General features: G+C 34.3%; 1 protein-coding gene across 3 annotated transcripts in view; it reads left to right on the top strand.

Moving 5' to 3' along the window:
* Positions 1-17,768, top strand: part of CCDC146 (coiled-coil domain containing 146) — a 168,612-nt gene that overhangs the window by 84,798 nt on the left and 66,046 nt on the right. For all 3 annotated transcript variants that reach the window (XM_074268450.1, XM_074268451.1, XM_074268453.1), the window contains exon 5: positions 16,777-16,834. In XM_074268450.1, coding sequence (XP_074124551.1) covers positions 16,777-16,834 — 58 coding nt within the window. The remainder of the gene's footprint in view (positions 1-16,776; positions 16,835-17,768) is intronic.

Here is a 17,768-nt window from a genome sequence, read left to right on the forward strand (position 1 = left end):
ATATTCACACTATACATTGTGTATTATACATACTGTTTTATATTTATACAAACATATATTTGTACATGTGTATTTATGGAGAATATTAGGACATAAAAGCAGAACACAACAGAAAAAGCCTTCATCCAATAGTCCTCACTTCTTTTAATGTTTTAAACACAAACTACGTGTGACTTTGGCCAAATCACTTAATTTCTCTCCAGTGGTGTTCTGGAGCTTGTTCATGAGAATTCATTGTTAAATTTTCAGTTTGAGCATTTACACCTCAGGAATTGAAAAATGCTACACATCAGGACTTGGTTTATTTTTTACTGATTATTGATTTATAGATTACTATTTCTATACTTAAATGATGGAAAATATTAATAATGCAGATTAAACTTTAAAAGTTTGTTGTGCGCAACTTTTTTGAGAGCCTGTTGATAAACATATTTTTCAGCATTAGTTTAGTCCATAAATTTGAGGTGATATTTACCATGTTGTGATGAAGAAAGCACTTTACAAATTTTTATGGACTTAGTTCTAAGACAGAGTCATTTGAACATTATTTATGATTGTATCAAACTCATATTAGTACTGAAGAAGATAATTAAAAAAATGTACTTCCCTCTTTTCTTTGAAAAGTAGAGATCTGTGGCTAAGGAATATTGTATATGCTCACAGATTTGATCAATATATTGGTTGACTTTCCTGAATTACTTCCTTCTACTTCTTTTTTTTTTTTTTTTTTATGTAGCAATCTCTCTGGGACTCCTTCCTTATCTTGCACTGTCACTAGTGATTTTGCTCCTCAGTATGCAGTGCTCCTCAACTCAGCAGCTTCAAGATGACCTTGAGGGCTAAGGTTTCCATTACTTCTAAACCTCCTACTAGTATGCTCCCTGATATCAGTCAAACTGTTGGTTTAATTAGTGTTTAGCAAAGAACGTACACTGCAGTCATATACCCAGAACAGTGGTTACAAAAACATTCCCCTGAGAGAGAATAGTGGAGAAGATATAAAAAGAATAGAAGCTAAAAAATAAGAAAGCAGTCTGCATATTGGTAGTATGGCACACTGGTGAAGGACATTAGTCTTCTACAACAACTCTACAACTACAACTCCTGCCTTCAGAAGTCTTTTTCTCTTTGTGGAGGCTTCATAAGAATCTCTGAAAGCAAATCTGTGGGACTCCAAGAATCAGCGCCTGCCCTTTTCTCCATTATGAGGGATCACATTCCCTTCAGTTGGTGCCATCTTTGAATTACTGTCTTGCCACATCCATTTGTAGGTGTTTCTCTGAGTGGCTGCTACCCCTGCCTCTGGACACTGCTACTGTCTCTGATACTCCAGTGGCTCTGTTGGCTCTCCTGAACTCACATAATCTGCGCATTCTCAATGCTCCCTCAAAATCAGGAAAGAATGAAGCAAAAAAACCAGAGGTGCTATATGACCCTGCCTCACAGAGGCTGGGTGACAGTTACGGCAGCAGCCCTCCTGACCTTCCAGCTGCTCACAGTCTGTTTCTTGCCTCATTCACTGCCAGGAAGGAAGATTATTGAGAGATTGTCATGTCATAGTTTTCACATTCATGCTCAATTCTGGAGCAGCAGCACTTGAATCACTGTTCTTCAGCCGACAAGAAGACTTTATCATCACACAGAACCAACCATTCAGTCACGTGTGGATGGAAACCACCTTCCTAAGTTGTTCCACATGTGAGTCTGGAACTGGCCAGGTAATAGACCTGTGTGTGCTCTGCATAACTCAGCAGGAAGGACAAATCTGAATATCATCCAAAAACTCCACCCTCAGTGACCGCTCTCCTCATTATTCTTTGCTACAAGGGATGACTCTATGGGGATAAGGAGAGGAATATATTTGAGAAGGAAGATAATATAAAACAGAAGATATCAATAATTTCTTAAAAGACAAAATGAATGCATCTTGATACTGGGCCATTCTAATAGTAGTTGAAACAATTTGAAACGACATTCTGGTGAAGTAATACAGGAAACCAAGCCCTTATGGATCCAACTAGAGAAATATCATAGGTACAGTTTCCTCATCTATAAAAAGGGCTAGGCAAGGAAATGGCAAATCACTCCAGTTTTTTTTGCCAAGAAAACCCCAAAGGGGTCACAAAAAGTTGGACATGAGTGAAAAACGACTCAACAGCAGCAGAGCTTAAATTTAACCTACTCTTTATTCCTTTAAGAAGTATTAAGAATTGATTGTCTAATACTACTTAATTCAGCCACTCTATTTCCACCTTAACTGAGCACTTTTCTAATTTGGCAACCAATTTTGCATATTGAGAAGGATTATGGAGAGGAGTTGTCAATATTTGAGATAAAGTAGCACTTCCTGGGATGAATACAGTAGATCTTATGATACCAAATTTATGGATCTCTAAAAAAAAACAAACAGGTGATGATACCCAGTCTTCACAAAGATTCCATTCATTGCCCCCTTTGTAACATATGCTACAGGCTTTTTGGAAATCCAATTTAGTGAAAATTACCACTCTAGCCAATAAGTTCATCAAGCTAGACATTCCCACATAACAGTTGGGGAGGGGAGAGAATTTACTCCCTGAATTCTTTAAATATAGGAACCTATCTATCTACATATATACTGTCTTAATCTACTGTTCTATATAGTAGTCATTCATTAGCACTCAATAAAGTTCATCTTGGTTTTTGCAGTGAGTAGACCAAATCTATAATTTACTCAAAGAACATATGTAGTTTCTCAAATTGTCCAATTTATCACTTGGAAGTATTTTATGTACCAGAATAACTTGGCTCATCAAATCCCACTGTGATTTATATCAAACCTCAAAATTTTTAAGATTTAGAAAAATAAAATTTATTCATCCTTTTTTATTAAATAAGTATTTATTGAGTGGCTATTGTGTTTCACTAGAATACAGTGAGGGAGAAGCAAAGGCTAACAACTGAATTATTTTGTGACTTTTAAGCTAAAACTATTTCAGCCTTACCAATAAAATCTATAAAAAGAAAGCATAGCTATTTCTGTGTTCTGCAAGCAGTCCTTCAGTGTGGAAAATAATGAAATTAAAACAATTGCTGGTTGTTCATTAGTGGTGGAAATGGGAATGCCTGACATTTTCGTGAAAGGGTAAGACGAGCAAGCATAAGTCACTTGCTATTTAAATGACTTGAAATTTCCAACTTCTCCTGACAAAAAACAAAAAAAGTTTTGTCTTCTAGGTAAAATTATACAAGCATATTGTTCATGGAGACTATAGATGTGTAGAAAACTATACTTTGCCTATAGCATTTTCTAATGTTCATTTCTAAAATATTTTGTTTGCAGAAATATTTTAGAAAAGTTCTTATTTTGCAGAATTTGTGGGCAAACTAGCTTAGCATATAATCCTTAAATATCAGCAGCTAAAAAAACTCGTTTTTATCAAAATGGTTTTACTTTATGTTTGAAAGTCCAGAATTTTTACAAAATAATTTTATCTGGATTAATGTAACCATACATTGAAAGGCATTGTGACAAAGCAATGGAAGAAAGAGCTTAGAGACAGAAAGACTTTAATTCATGCTGCCATGGGTAAAGCATTTAAAACTCTTTTAACCTCATGTAAATCTCAGATTATAAATTAGAGGAGGTGTTTACAACGGTGAAGAGAGCTTCTAAGCTAGGAATTCCCCATTTTGATAATGTCTCATGCCTGGACCAAAGACAAAAGTCACATATAATAAATCCCTTAATATCTATAGAAAAGTAGATGTGAATGTACTACATAGTTCAAGAAACTGAGCCAAAAAGATTAAGTGTTTTTTCCTAAAAGCAAATATAGTTCACCAGTACAGTAGTCTTATTTATCCAGAATCCAAATACCCAGTAACTCAGATAACCAGATTTTTCTTTACAAATTGCTTCAGAAAATGTCAAATAGCTTCAACAACAAAAAATCTCTACCAGCAATTTGATATATGTGTTCCATTATATTCTAATTTGTGAAAATTGGTAATTCACATAGAGCATATAATGTTCACTATATCCAAATATTGATTTAGCCAGATCCTATTCCCCATTTATTACTGAAAACCAGTTTATCCGGTTATTCTAGATACTTTCTTCATGTTCTACATGAAACTAACATTCTCAATACTTAATACCAGTGTTGGTAATTATGATCTCATGTGGTCATGACAAACAGTTTAGTGGTAATAATTTGTTTCTATTTCTTACCTTTTGTAAATAGGATAGGAAAGAGTGGGTCATCTGGAAAAGACGATCACAAACAAAATTAATGGAAAAGGAGATCTGGTTATTTTATTAAAAGTCAGTCAATCAATAAGCATTTGTTAAGTCCATACTGGCAGTGAGGTGGTATAGTAGATAGAGGCTGGACCTAGAGTCAGGAAACCTAAGTTCAGGTTTGATCTCAGATACATTCTAGCTGTGTGTCCTGGGCAAGTCACTTAACTCTGTCTCAGTTTCCTCATATGTAAAATGAGCTGGAGAATGAAGTAGAAAAAACTAGTATCTTTGCCAAGAAAACACCACATAGTCATGAAGAATAAGAAATGATTGAAACAAATGAAAACTTTTAACATGAGCCAGATAATGCCTGTCCTCAAGGAATTCAGTCTAATAGGAGAGACAACATACAATTATGTACAAATAAGAGATAGATAGGAAAATATTAAGAAATAATTCTCAAAGAATCACTAGAATTAGAGGGACTAGGAAAAATTTTTTTTTTCATGTAGATGATGAGACTGGAAAAACCTGGAAGAGTCAGGAAGCAGAGATAAGGAAAGAAGCAAAATTTCTGACAATTATATTATTTCTAGAAAGATTACTAGATTATGATATAGTTTCTTTTTTAAAAAGGCGCGAGGTTTTAAATACAGTGGAATTAAATTAAAACCCCAACTTTGCCACTTAATTTCCTGTGACTTTGGACAAATAATTTAACCTTTCTGGGTCTGTTTCTACATTCATAAAAGAGGAGAATTAGGCTAGGTAGTCTGTAAGGTCCCTTCTGGTTTCTAAGATCTTTTTCTTTCTTGCTCTTAATCTGCTCTTTGTTTGTTTGTTTTAAGCATTTCCATCAGATAGCAGTCAAGGGAAAATGGGGAAAGAAACTTCATATCATTCAATTCATTAATTTTAGTATTTGATTTTTGAAAATAGCGAAGTAAGTCATCACTTTTAGCCATTTAGACCATTCAGAAGTATTATGGGCCAGAACTTGAAACAAGGTGCTTAGTTCATACCTTTAAAGGAGTTCACACATTAGTTCACACCTTTAGAGAGCATATATTACAAGGAGATTCACAAGTCAGGCAGAATTATAAGCAAGAAGCTTTCAGGGCCAAGCCCACAAAAACCCATAAGCCCACTCTCTGGGAGAAGGAGTCAAGATTCATTCCAACTTCCACCTTTGTGCTGACTGGAGACGTTCGGAGAGAGCTTTTGGAACCAAGGAAAGAGATAGGCCTCTATTAAAGCTAACCAGGCCAGGGAAAACATTTAAGACTTTGAAAGAGAAAATAAAGGATTTGGACTTTTAATTCCTGGCTGCATTTGAGGTGATTATTGAAACTGAACTGAAACTAAGGCTGCTTCCAGAAGCTCCCCAAGAAACCTGCTTCCAGAGAAGATTATATTTTAGAGAAAAGAGCATTACACAGAAGTACAAGAGTAGTTATATGTTTGTGCATCAGCTATATATAGCCATTCCACAGATTTTCACATACAGATTTTCTCTTTCTTTCACAGCAGAGTTAGAACTGAAATATTTAGCTTCTCATATTAATTCAAGAATAAGAGATGTGATAGAAGAACTCATTAAATCTTTAACTGAAATTTTGTTCAGGTACAATGCATCTTGATTACAGTGAGGATGAAAGAAGAGGAGATATGGACCAAATGCATCAGATAGAGGGATAGAGGGAAAAGGAAACAGGTTCCTACTTAGGTGAGGGAACTGTCAGTCAAGCAGAGGCCTAATGCTACCAGGAGGGAGTAAGAAACCATTGCTTAAATATCAGTTATGTATCTTGATAGAAGAATTTGGTCTTAGCGAGGTGAATTAGTCCTCCTCTCAGTGGCCAAGGGGCTAAAGTTAGCCTTTTTGTGAAAGCCCTTGTCCATCCTTCAGGCCCAAGGCTGGGATGGGGGTGTGGAGTGTAATGATGAATCAAGCCAAATAACATGACCTAGTTTATATCATGCCACAACATTTAAAAAAGTAAAAATTGGTTAGTTGATTATTTTATATGTGTAATCTCAAGTAATCAGTTAACTTTTTTCATTGAAGGATTAAAAATACCATTTTAGTCTTTCATGGAGTCTATAACTGCCTTCTCTAAGATTATTTATTACAGAGAAGATACTAAAAAGTTTCCTTACCCAGGAAGGTGTGTGTAGTCAAATGATTGACAGGGTAGAGCAAAGGTCAAAATCAACACTAAATTGAAAAACATTGACCTTGGTTATTACCATCTCTGTTGGAGTTTAACCAATATAAAGCAGACAGTAAGAAGGAGGCTCAAGGAGCCAAAGGAGCTTTAGACAGCAAAGTACTGATCTTCTTGCCAAGCAGAGAGATATAATCCAAAGGAAGATTAATAAAAAATCATTTGCAATATGACAAAGTTGGAAATTAAGTCTCATAAAACAGCAAATATCAGTGGAGGTGTAACAGTCTCCAGAGATTTGGTGAGCCATATCATCCCAAGAACTGGGTGGATAAAATTGGGAGGATGACAACAAATAGATAAAATGAAAGACACTTTCTCCAATTTTTCTACAATCCTGATGAGAAGGCAATCTGGGATATTGAGTAAAGCACTATTTCTAAATCCTAGGTTCAAATTATGTCTCTGAAGTGATGATTTGTGCATTCTTGGATAAATCATTTGACTTCCTTGAACCTCAGTTTCCTCATCTGTAAAATTAAGGAATTGGACTCTATGACATTGTGGTCCCTTCTAGATCTTGAAGTATGAGCCTATGAAGATCCCAACAGTATGCAATAGTAGAGCCTGAATCTTATAAGATAAAATTTCATCATAACGAAGTCCCATATTTAGTTTTTAAAAAATCAGCACAAATCAAAAGTGAAAGAGACAAAATAGAAGGCAGATCATAGAGATTCAAGTCAGTTAATAAGTCTTCTCAATTCATACTCTTGCATCTTCCACTTCCTTAGGAGTAAAATCTCCCTTCCATCCAACCAGATTGTCTTAATTGCTTTCTAACAAGAATTTCCACCTCTTTTTCTCACCCCTCCAGTCCTATCACAATAAGATATCTACTTTGTGCATCTGCCCAATACTCACCATAATAACTGGCCTATTGTAGCTACTTAGTAAAGCTTGTTGATAGATAGAAATAATCACTCCTCAGAATACTTGAATTTGTATGCTATTTGGTACTGCCTGGCCTTTTATATGGTAGTATATGAATGAATTTGCAATAATTTTATATAGATTTAATTTGTGAAAGCAATGGACACATGTGTGTGTTCTTCTACTAATACCAAACTGACTCAGAATATTTAATGTTGACCAATTAAAACCTGATTAAGCTATGGTTTCCTGCCTTTACTTATTTCTCTATCAGAAGAGCGCTAAATTTTTTGCCAGAGCAAGTAGTTGCATTTTTCACATGAGGACATGTGGTATTTTGAGAGCAACTAATTTAACAATATAAAAATCTATAAGGTCCATTGTACAAGTCAATAATTTAATTATTTTACTTTATCCCCAAAAGTTTGCACAAGTGTGTGTAAAGGGCTAGAACTGAGCAATGCACTTGGATAATGAAGCACATGAGACTAATTGCCAATTGGACAGTTCCCTATTAACTTGTTTGAAGGTTGACCCTCCCCAGCTGTTCTGTGCTGACTTGATTGGTGGGACAAAGAGGGGGAAGTGACTTGTGTGGGAGGAGGAGTAGGAAGAGGAGGAGAAACTTAGGTCGTGGAACTCAAGCTCTCTCAAACTCGTGACCTGGCGTTGGAGGGTGACGGTAAAAGATCAAGAATAAAGACGTTTAGTGATCCTGACTCCGGCTGATTTCTGGGAAGATAGAGTTCCAGCAAGTGTGTGTATAAGACATTATGGGACATAAATCAGAGTCCCTCGTTTGACTGGTACTTGATCTTTTATCTCTCTCCCTCTAATAGAAAAAGGGAAAGGAGCTCATTCTTCCTAGATCATACCTTTCTCCTCACTCTGGGCCCAAACCCAGATCCCCATAATCCTTAGTCCCTCCTTGGAGAATAGAGGTTCCCTGTTCAAAGCAACCCAACCTGGCTACCACAAAAACGTCTTTGCTTTAGCTTAGGGACAAAAATGTTTTTAAGAAATTTGCCTTAACACTGGGAAATGAGTGTAAACTGTTATTTTTACCTTCTGAATCCAATTCTTCCTGTGCATCAAAAAATTCGGTTCTACACACCTATATTGTTTCTAGAATATACTGTAATATATTTAACATGTATAAGACTGCCTGCCATCTGGAGGAGGGGGTTGGGGATGGAAAGGAAATAATCTGAATAGAAGTAAGTGCAAGGGATAATGTTGTAAAAAATTACCCATGCATATGTTCTGTCAAAAAAAAAGTTATAATTATAAAATAAAATAAAAATTAAATTTAAAAAAAAAAGTACTATTAAAAAAAAAAAAATTTGCCTTAAAGGTAAAAATATAACCATAAAATACTCTCACACTTTGCACAACAAGCCCCTAAATTAGAAAATTCCTGATACTCAGATAAGAGATTTTGAATCTCTATTTTAATTTAGTATATTTCAAGCTTACCACTGGCCTCTTATTTGTATTCTCTGTATCAACTATACAGATACACATAAGAATTCAGAATCAAACATAGATAATTTATATGAAACAAAATCAGAAAAAAAGGAACATCTTAGAGGAATAGCAAGAGAAAAATTCATTTAGCAGTGCCTGTCAGGAAAACACTAATGGGAAGACGGTGTAGAAGTTCTGCTTTTCCTCACTTCTAAAAAGAACAATCACATCTAACAAGTTTAGTTCCAGTTTTGTTCCATAAAGCTTAGGCTGGGCTTAGAGACCACCATGGCACCCTTGGACTTCAGCCCTTGAACACTCATTGTAAGACATTCTCAGGGACTTGATCGCCCTAGCATTGTCTCTCTCCCAAACATAGGTTACCTTGGCCTCAGCTCTCATGTAGGCTCTTTCAAAAGCTTCTGCCATCACAAGAGAGCTAACTCATACGCCAACTCAGAGGTCATGACTCTATGAGTGTGCCAATAATTTTTAACAACTGGCATTCCAGAAGGAAATTTTTTTTCCACAATACAATTTTAACTTTAATCTTTAATATTTTCTCCAACATTTTTAGATAATAATATGAACAATAAATCAAGCCCACTTTGTAGTGATTTCCACTATCTGAAGTATAATTTCCCTCTGAAAATTTAGCATTCACTCTTGGTCCTCCTGACTCCAGGATCAGTGCTTTATCTACTGCCCCATCAAGCTCCCCTATTTCCCTTTTTTTGTGATTCAGTTGGGGTTAAGTGACTTGGTCAGGGTCACACAGCTAGAAAATATTAAGTATCAGAGGTCGGATTTGAATTCAGGAGCATTCACTCCTGGGAGCTTGCTAACTAGCATATCCCTTGCAGAAGTATGGATACTACAACTTCTAGAATTCTTAATGAAGGTTTCCTGTTTTGAGGATGGGACAAGACCCTATTATAGTACACTACAAAGGCAAACTCAAATCTTGTTGAAAGATTTATATGTTGAATAACCCCCAAACCTAAAAAAAAAAATCAAGGACAAACTACTATTTACATATGGTTTACATTAACACTCTGTAAATTATAAAGGTTAGCTTTCTAATTGAGATCTGTATATAATACAAGATTCAGATTAAAGTGGAAAGAAAATCTAAGATGTAGTAAGAAAAGATTACAAAATATATTTTTTCCTAAAACTATATTCTAAAGAATTGAAAGACCAAGCCCACTGCTTTCAGGGCCATCTCCAGTTGTGCTAATCTGTAGTTTACCACTGGACCCAGATGGCTCTATTACAGAATGATGCTGGTAACTGCGTGGACCTCCCTCAATTCAGTCTAATTCACTTGCAAGCCATCTGCTTCTTGATATCATTGGTCCTCTTCAAGAATGAAGGACCAATTCCCTAAAGGCAGAAATTGCCTTTTGCCTCTTTTTTGCATCCCCAATATTTAGCAAAATTCCTGGCTCCTAGTAGGCACTCAGTAAGTGCTTCTTGATCACACATAACCTGGATTACCAGATACATGTTTGTTTTTTTGAAAGTCAGGATATTGATTACCTCACCTAAGTTTTGTAGGAAGAACTTCAGTTTTAATGGAATAATATTTTTATCAGCTAGCTAAACTTAAGCAAATTTAAAGTAGATAATTTCTTGGAATTATTGTTTGTCCTTTAACCAATATAAAGCAGACAGTAAGAAGGAGGCTGAAGGAGCCAAAGGAGCTTTAGACAGCAAAGTACTGATCCTCTTGCCAAGCAGAGAGATATAATCCAAAGGAAGATTAATAAAAAATCATTTGCAATATGATAAAGTTGGAAATTATGTCTCATAAAATAGCAAATATCAGTGGAGGTGTAACAGTCTCCAGAGATTTGGTGAGCCATATCATCCCAAGAACTGGGTGGATAAAATTGGGAGGATGACAACAAATAGATAAAATGAAACACACTTTCTCCAATTTTTCAAATTATGTCTTTTTGGTTTGGCAATTGTCAATGTTGTCAAATTACCCATGCATATATTTGGTAAATAAAAACTATTAAAAAAAATGACTTTTTGAAGTTTCAGCGTTGGGGGTGAATTTTCGTTTCTTAATTGTTGCACTCTGGGATGCTACCATAAGATTGTAAATAATTTGAACCTAGGATTTAGAAATAGTGCTTTACTCAATATCCCAGATTGCCTTCTCATCAGGATTGTCTCTTTGTCACCCCAACAACCTGTTTATGGGTGTTTTCCCACCCATAAATTATAATTAATTTATCCTCACCAGTATTTGCAAGAATGCTTTCATTTTATTCTTTTATAAAATTATAATTGGAAGATTCATCTACTTTTACCAGAATGTATTTCTTTTGATAGTTCACATAATCCTTCCCCTGTTTAAAAGTCTTCTACTATAAATAACTTTCCTACCATCACTACCCCATTTTTTAGAATGCAATTGAAATTAAAAGTTTGTGACCATTGCGTCTGGAAAATTCATGATCTCCAGCATTTCATAATTAGCTATTGCATTCAGAATAAAAAGAAAAGAGAAAAATTAGACATTTAGACTTCTGGAATACGTTTTTCATCTGGTGGGCAAAACAGAGTTCAAAATAAGGTTATTGAAGAAAACAAGCAGGAAGCCAGTGAGTCCCACCCATTTAGTATTCATCTTTTTGGTTTAGAAAATGCAAGCTAAGCACACTTAAAACAATCTCAGATACTGGCATCTTATCTTTGATATGCCAGTAACAGTGCAAATAGGCTATAAAGCTTTTGTGTAATGTGTTCACTGACAACTGAAATAAACCATTTGCCTTCATCCAAAGTCTCTGCTGCCTAAACTTTCATATTTTTCCTTGTCAGTTTGCAGCTGTGACTGGTTCTCAGGAAAGGAAAGTGCTGGCGCTTTTTCTGTTTATGTTCCATCTCTGTTACATAAGTATTACCTTCTGTTAGGCGACATTCAGGCAAACAGATGATTAGGGAACAATTAAAACTTTTATCCAACTTTGTAAATAATTTCTATAATGTCTCAGAATTTATTCATTTCTGATTATTCGTCTGATGCTTTTAAGCCTTTAGGGAAAAAATATGTTCAATATTACTCTCATTTGGAGTATAAATAGTTTTTAAGAAAAGTAAACCTGGCACTAATACATTTTGCAAAGTCTTAAAATCCTTTTTAGTTGTACAAATTCTTGGGTATGGTATTTTATTTATAGATGTCATTGGTTCCTTAAAGAGCACTAGACATGGATTCAGTAAAACCTGAATCTAAATTCAGCCCCAGACCCGTATGATCCTGTGGAAATCATTTAGCTTATGTTTGTCTCAGTCCCCATCTATAAAATATGGATAATAATATCTCCTACTGTCCAGAATTGTAAGGATGAAATGAAAGAACATTTGTTTAAAAACAAAACAAAACACAGTACTGTGCCTGGCACACCGATGCTATATAATTATTTATTCCTCATAGCTATATAGAATTACATAACTGGAAGGGATGACTCCAAACTAATTTTTAATTGAACTCAATCAGTCTACATTAAGTTGCTGGGTACAGGTGATATATGCAGTGAATAATGAATTTTGGTTATTGCCAAAACTGATTGATCTGAATTTATAGTCCAGGGTTTGGCTTTATTTTGCTGTGATATAATAGAATAAAGAGGAAGAGAGTGATAAAGTTAGAAATATAATTTCCCCCTTCTATAGCAACTTTTATTTTTGAAAATCAGTAAGATTTCTCAGCATTTTAATTTATTTGTCCATTCATTCAACAAATGAAATGAAAGGCATGATGATATAAAGATTATGGCATCGAACCTGAAATAAGGAAAAGTTGGATTCAAATTCTGCCTCAGATATTTATCAGCTATGGGACCCTGGGCAAATCATTTAACCTCCCTATGCCTCAATTTGCTCATCTGTAAAATGAATGGTTTGAATGTGATCTCAGATTCCACAATAGCTTTGAATCTATGAACCCCTGAAATATTTATTAATCACCATTTATGTGCAATGAACTATGCTAGGTACTGGAGGAAATATTATAAACAAGTCATAACTCTTTTCCTCAAGGTTATGGATAAATAAGTCATTTGGAGAAGGGTTTTCGTTTTATTATAAAGGAAGCATGATCAGCAAAATGAACAAAGTATTTCGGGTATATTTGTAGTCCATGTCTTTTCAAACCATCCTTAAGAAATCTTCCTCCCCTAAAGTCCACCAGAATCATTTCCTTATTTTCTATCCTCCCAGTGCTTACATACATGAAAAGAAATGTTGTTTTGGTATTTTTCTCTACTCATTTGGATTGGCAATCATAGTATAGCAGTTAAACTGGTCTTCTAGTCAGGAATACCTGCTAAAATTCCATCTCTGTCACATATCCAGGAAAAGCCCTGAACTTCTTTGATGCTTATTTTCTTTCTGTATGTCTATAATAGGCCATTTTGTACTTACTATTAGGTTGTTGTAAGGATCAAATTATAAATGCAATTTTTTTAAAAGCAGCATATCTGTTATTACAATCAAATAATTTTGTATGATCTTAATATGAATGGGAAATACTTTAAGGAAGAAAGGAAAAAAGAAAGGAAGGAGGGAAGGAAGAAATTTTATTGATATGTTTTGTTTTATTGCCCAACTGTCTCCTGTATCACTCCCCTTTCTTCATCTCAGAGAGCTATCTCTTGTGTAAAAAAAAAAAAAAGTTAAGAAGAAGAAAAGGAAAACTATATACAAAATAATAGAAATAATCTGCTAACATGTATAATATTCCACTCCCATGAATCCTCACTTCTACAAAGAAGTTTGGGGGAAGGTGTCTTTGTGATAATATATCTTCTTAATTTCTTTGATTTTAAATCTAAGTTTAGAATCTGAGCCACAATCAGAGGCAGACCTTGTTTTAACTAATGGTATAGACTTCTCCACCTTTGACTGTAAAGTATATAATCAAATGTTGATATTGACTAATTATTTCTGGGTGCAGAATCACCTTTTCCATTGCTGAAAAGAATGTTTGTTATGACTTACAAGTTATCTTAACAAAACTCTTCTAGTTTCTGTCTTGTTTCATTTTATACCATACCAAGACCAAATTTCTTTTGATTTCCTTCTTTAGCATTATAATCCCCTATAATGAATGTGACATCTTTTGTTGATGTTATTTCCAGAAGATAATGTGGGTCTTCATAGAATTAAGCAAATTTCTCTATGAGATCTTTAGATCTCATAAATGTTTTAAATTTCATTTCTTTAATTAGTAGTGATTGGAGCGTTTTTGTATATGGTTATAAAGAGTATGACTTTCTTCCCTTGGATTCATAGCCTTGAATCATTTATTAACTGGGAAATAGATCTTATTCTTATAAATTTGAAAGAATTTTGTTCTTGGAAATCAGATCTTTAATTGACAAAGTTGTTGCAACAATTTCCCTGCAGTTATTTCCCTTTTTCTTTCATCTCAAATAGCTTCTTAATACCTTGTATCCATGGACTTTGACACTCATGTCCTCATCTATAAAATGAAGAGATCAGACTAGATTGCCTTAGGGGTTTCTATTGCCTCTGGAATTTCGTTGTTCTACTAGCATCTTGCTGCCTGATCCTTTAGAAATAAGAACTGGAGACAGGCAATGCAATCTCTGCATGTTAGGAGAATCACCAGGGATTCAAGAATATTTAAAAAAGAGAGAAGAGGTTCCACTCCATAAAACTTGTTTTTGTTTTTGTTTTTCACAAAAACCAAGATAGTAATGAGTCTGAAGTCCTGGGATCCAACTGTTATGCCTAAAACACTTTTTCTCAGAAGGTCCTGTCTAATTTATACATTTCTTACTTGCTTGAAGATCTTGGCAACTTCTTATGCTGAAAATTGTGGTAAACCTTTCATGTTTTGTTTCCAGTTTTTTTTTCAAATATCTTTTAAACATTTAAATTACAGGGAAAAATTTTTTTTATATAAACATAAAATCTTTATAGTTTTCTAGTTTTCTTTATATTGAAAAATGAACAAACATCAGAGAGTCTTTGCTCTCTGAGAAAAACATACCTTAAAGGGGGCTTTAGAGTTAAATTAAAGACTATGAAGATTGAAATCAGTAAGTCTCTTATTTGGCACATTTGAAGACCTTCAAGATCATGAGGAAGTGAGAATGAGAGTACTCCCAGGTTCTGGAGAGGGGCAGCATTCACTGAGTTTAGTTACACTCACTGATAGAATGAAAGTATAATCAAATTTGGGGAACTAAAAAAAAAGAGGGAATGTAGGATGGGAAGCTCCAGTGCCCCTTAAATCTATAGTACTATTACACCAAGCTGTTTTTTTTTTTTTCTCCATGCCTCACAGCACTTCAGAGACTCTAAATAAAATCAGATACTTTATAGGGAAGGGTAGTTTGTCTATCCCTTATATCCCTATCTCTGTCTCTGTGCAATCTCAACTAGATTGCATGGGAAAGTCAGAAAAGGAAGTTGCCAGTCAGGAGAAGGTAGGGCACAATTAAGGGCAGAGAATGTCTTTCAGAGAAAGATAACAGCCCTCTAAACCAGAAGTTTTGCTGGATTATACCACCCAGTTTGCTGGATCAGTCACCCAGGGGGTTTGCTTTCTCTGTACCCTCTCTAAACAAATTACACTTTTGCCTTCCAGCCTCCACTTTCAAGACTTTTTCCATGTAATTTCATGGAACTGGTACTATACTTGGAAGCGGTTTCTGAGAAGCAGATCCAAAACTTTATAGTTGTGTTGTCATGGGAAAATCACAGTTAATCTTTAACAAAATGAACAAAGAAGTACTTATACTATTTATGGAAATTATTTTGCATTGTAAAGTCTAATTATAACATTAGATCTATACTGCTTACAAATGGTACAGATCACAACCCAATCACAGCTTCTACTTCTGTGAGATTCTTACGTCCTTCTATAAATTTTCACCATAGAAAGTCCACACAATATGTAAACTAGTAGCTCTTCTCATGGTCCTTTGGGTTGCCTATTTATTATACTTAATTTATTTTGGTGACATGAGTTTTTGCCTCCTTTTCCCATTATATATCTCTTGAATCATGCTTTTTATTCCATTTCTTGAATGCAATTCAATTGGTAATATGCCACAGTCTGTTGTAGCCCACTTACATTGCATTGGTTCATTCACGATTTTGGTTCTTCAGTGATAATTGTATTCTGTAATTTGTGATAATATAGTATCAGAAGGACATAATTTTGTATTGCTTTAGAGAACGTTTGTGAGAGAAGGAAAATTTGTTGACATCTGATTGTGCTAAACTCTATTGACTGGGAGATCATCACCCTTGTTTGGCCAATGTACAGATTGTGTTGAAGCTCAAAACATCTTGTGAATTTTATTTGCAATTTGCATTGTTTTAACTTTACAGAGAAAAGAAACAACTTAGAATTGAAAAGGTAAAATAAGTGTGGCAAGATATAGTCATCTAAAAAGAACAGAATTTAAATAGAATATTTCTGAGTTGTAAAGAGACTTAGAAATGGTCTAGTCCCAATACCTTCTTTTACATTTATAAGAATATATATGTCAAAAGTAGGATGAAAGCACAAGTCTCTTCACTCCATTGTTTCCATTATATTAAGTTGCTTCAGGGTCTTAGTGCATTTTATGATCTGTCTGGAATGCATTCCCAAATGGAGTTCTAGATAGGGTGTCCATATGACACTCAAGCAAAATAGCACTAACAGCAGCATGACACAGGAGAGCAGGAAAGAAACATTTAATGAACTCCTATATAAAATAATGGAGTACATCCCTTCTGAGGTTTTCAAGAATTTTCTTTCCAACTTCAGAGTAAAGATTTTGATTTAATTGGTTATTTTTAATGAGTTCCATCAGTATACAGACATTCCTAAATAAATTATATAAAATAGGACTCAAATTGTGAAAGGTATTTCCCAGGAAAATAATGTTTTTGAAATATCTTAATCATTCACATTGCTAAATTTTATTAATGTTTCTACAGCTTAAAAGAAGAAAAAATGATTGTGCAAAGGGAATATGAGAAGATACCTAAACCTGGAGTAAGTGAAATTATAGGGAGAACTTGGAAAAATCCCAAGGATTTTACTCAAGTGGCATTCAAGATAAAATCTATGTGACTTATTGAGTAAACATGCATCTAGGTTACTAAATGTATGCTTTTCCAAAAGATTTTTTACATATTTCTGTAAGGTTCTGCTTGATTTCAAATCTTGTTGGTCTCATTGAGATCAATGAAATGGTCTCATTGTTGGTGCTCAAAAGAACTTTTGCTATCGATCCATACTTCTACATTATGATTTTTTTGAGGATCTCAAGCTTATTAAAGGAAATATTTATGTGAACTAATGGGAATAGCATGGAAATCATTCATTTGAATATACAATTGGTAACAAATAACGAAAATGTGTTGTTACTTAGTAGCTTTTCAGAACACATTTTCCAACTAAAAATTAAAAAGCAGTTAAGCTATTTAATATATCTAAAGTATAGTATAATGAAAATGATAATACTACAAGTATATTGCAATGAAATCTATATTTTAGCATAAAATTGGTTCTAGGGAAAAAGCATTCTGAATTACAGCCTAAGATGTCTAGAGTAATGTCATGCTTGTTTCCCTGCAGTGGCAATCAAAGGTAGTAGTTGAAATGATAAGTAATCCTAGACATAAGCAATTTTTACACTTAGGGATATTTAATGAAACATACCTTCCTGGCCAGTCACTCTGCAAATATTCTGTATTCTTGGGGCAAAGAATAATTATGCCCATAAGAAGTGAGAAAATAATGAGAAATCTTTGGAGAGATTCTGGTCAATTGTTTGCATTTATGGGCAATTTATCAAGCTACATATACATAAATGATTTTTACCATATTATAAGGCCACAAAAAATTTTCATTCACAATTTTAGATGCTTAAATCAAAGTTTATCTGAAAAAAGAAAAATATATTCAATATTAAAAAAGAAAAAAG

This window comes from Sminthopsis crassicaudata, chromosome 5, assembly GCF_048593235.1.
Source record: "Sminthopsis crassicaudata isolate SCR6 chromosome 5, ASM4859323v1, whole genome shotgun sequence".
In the NCBI taxonomy this organism is placed as follows: domain Eukaryota; kingdom Metazoa; phylum Chordata; class Mammalia; order Dasyuromorphia; family Dasyuridae; genus Sminthopsis; species Sminthopsis crassicaudata.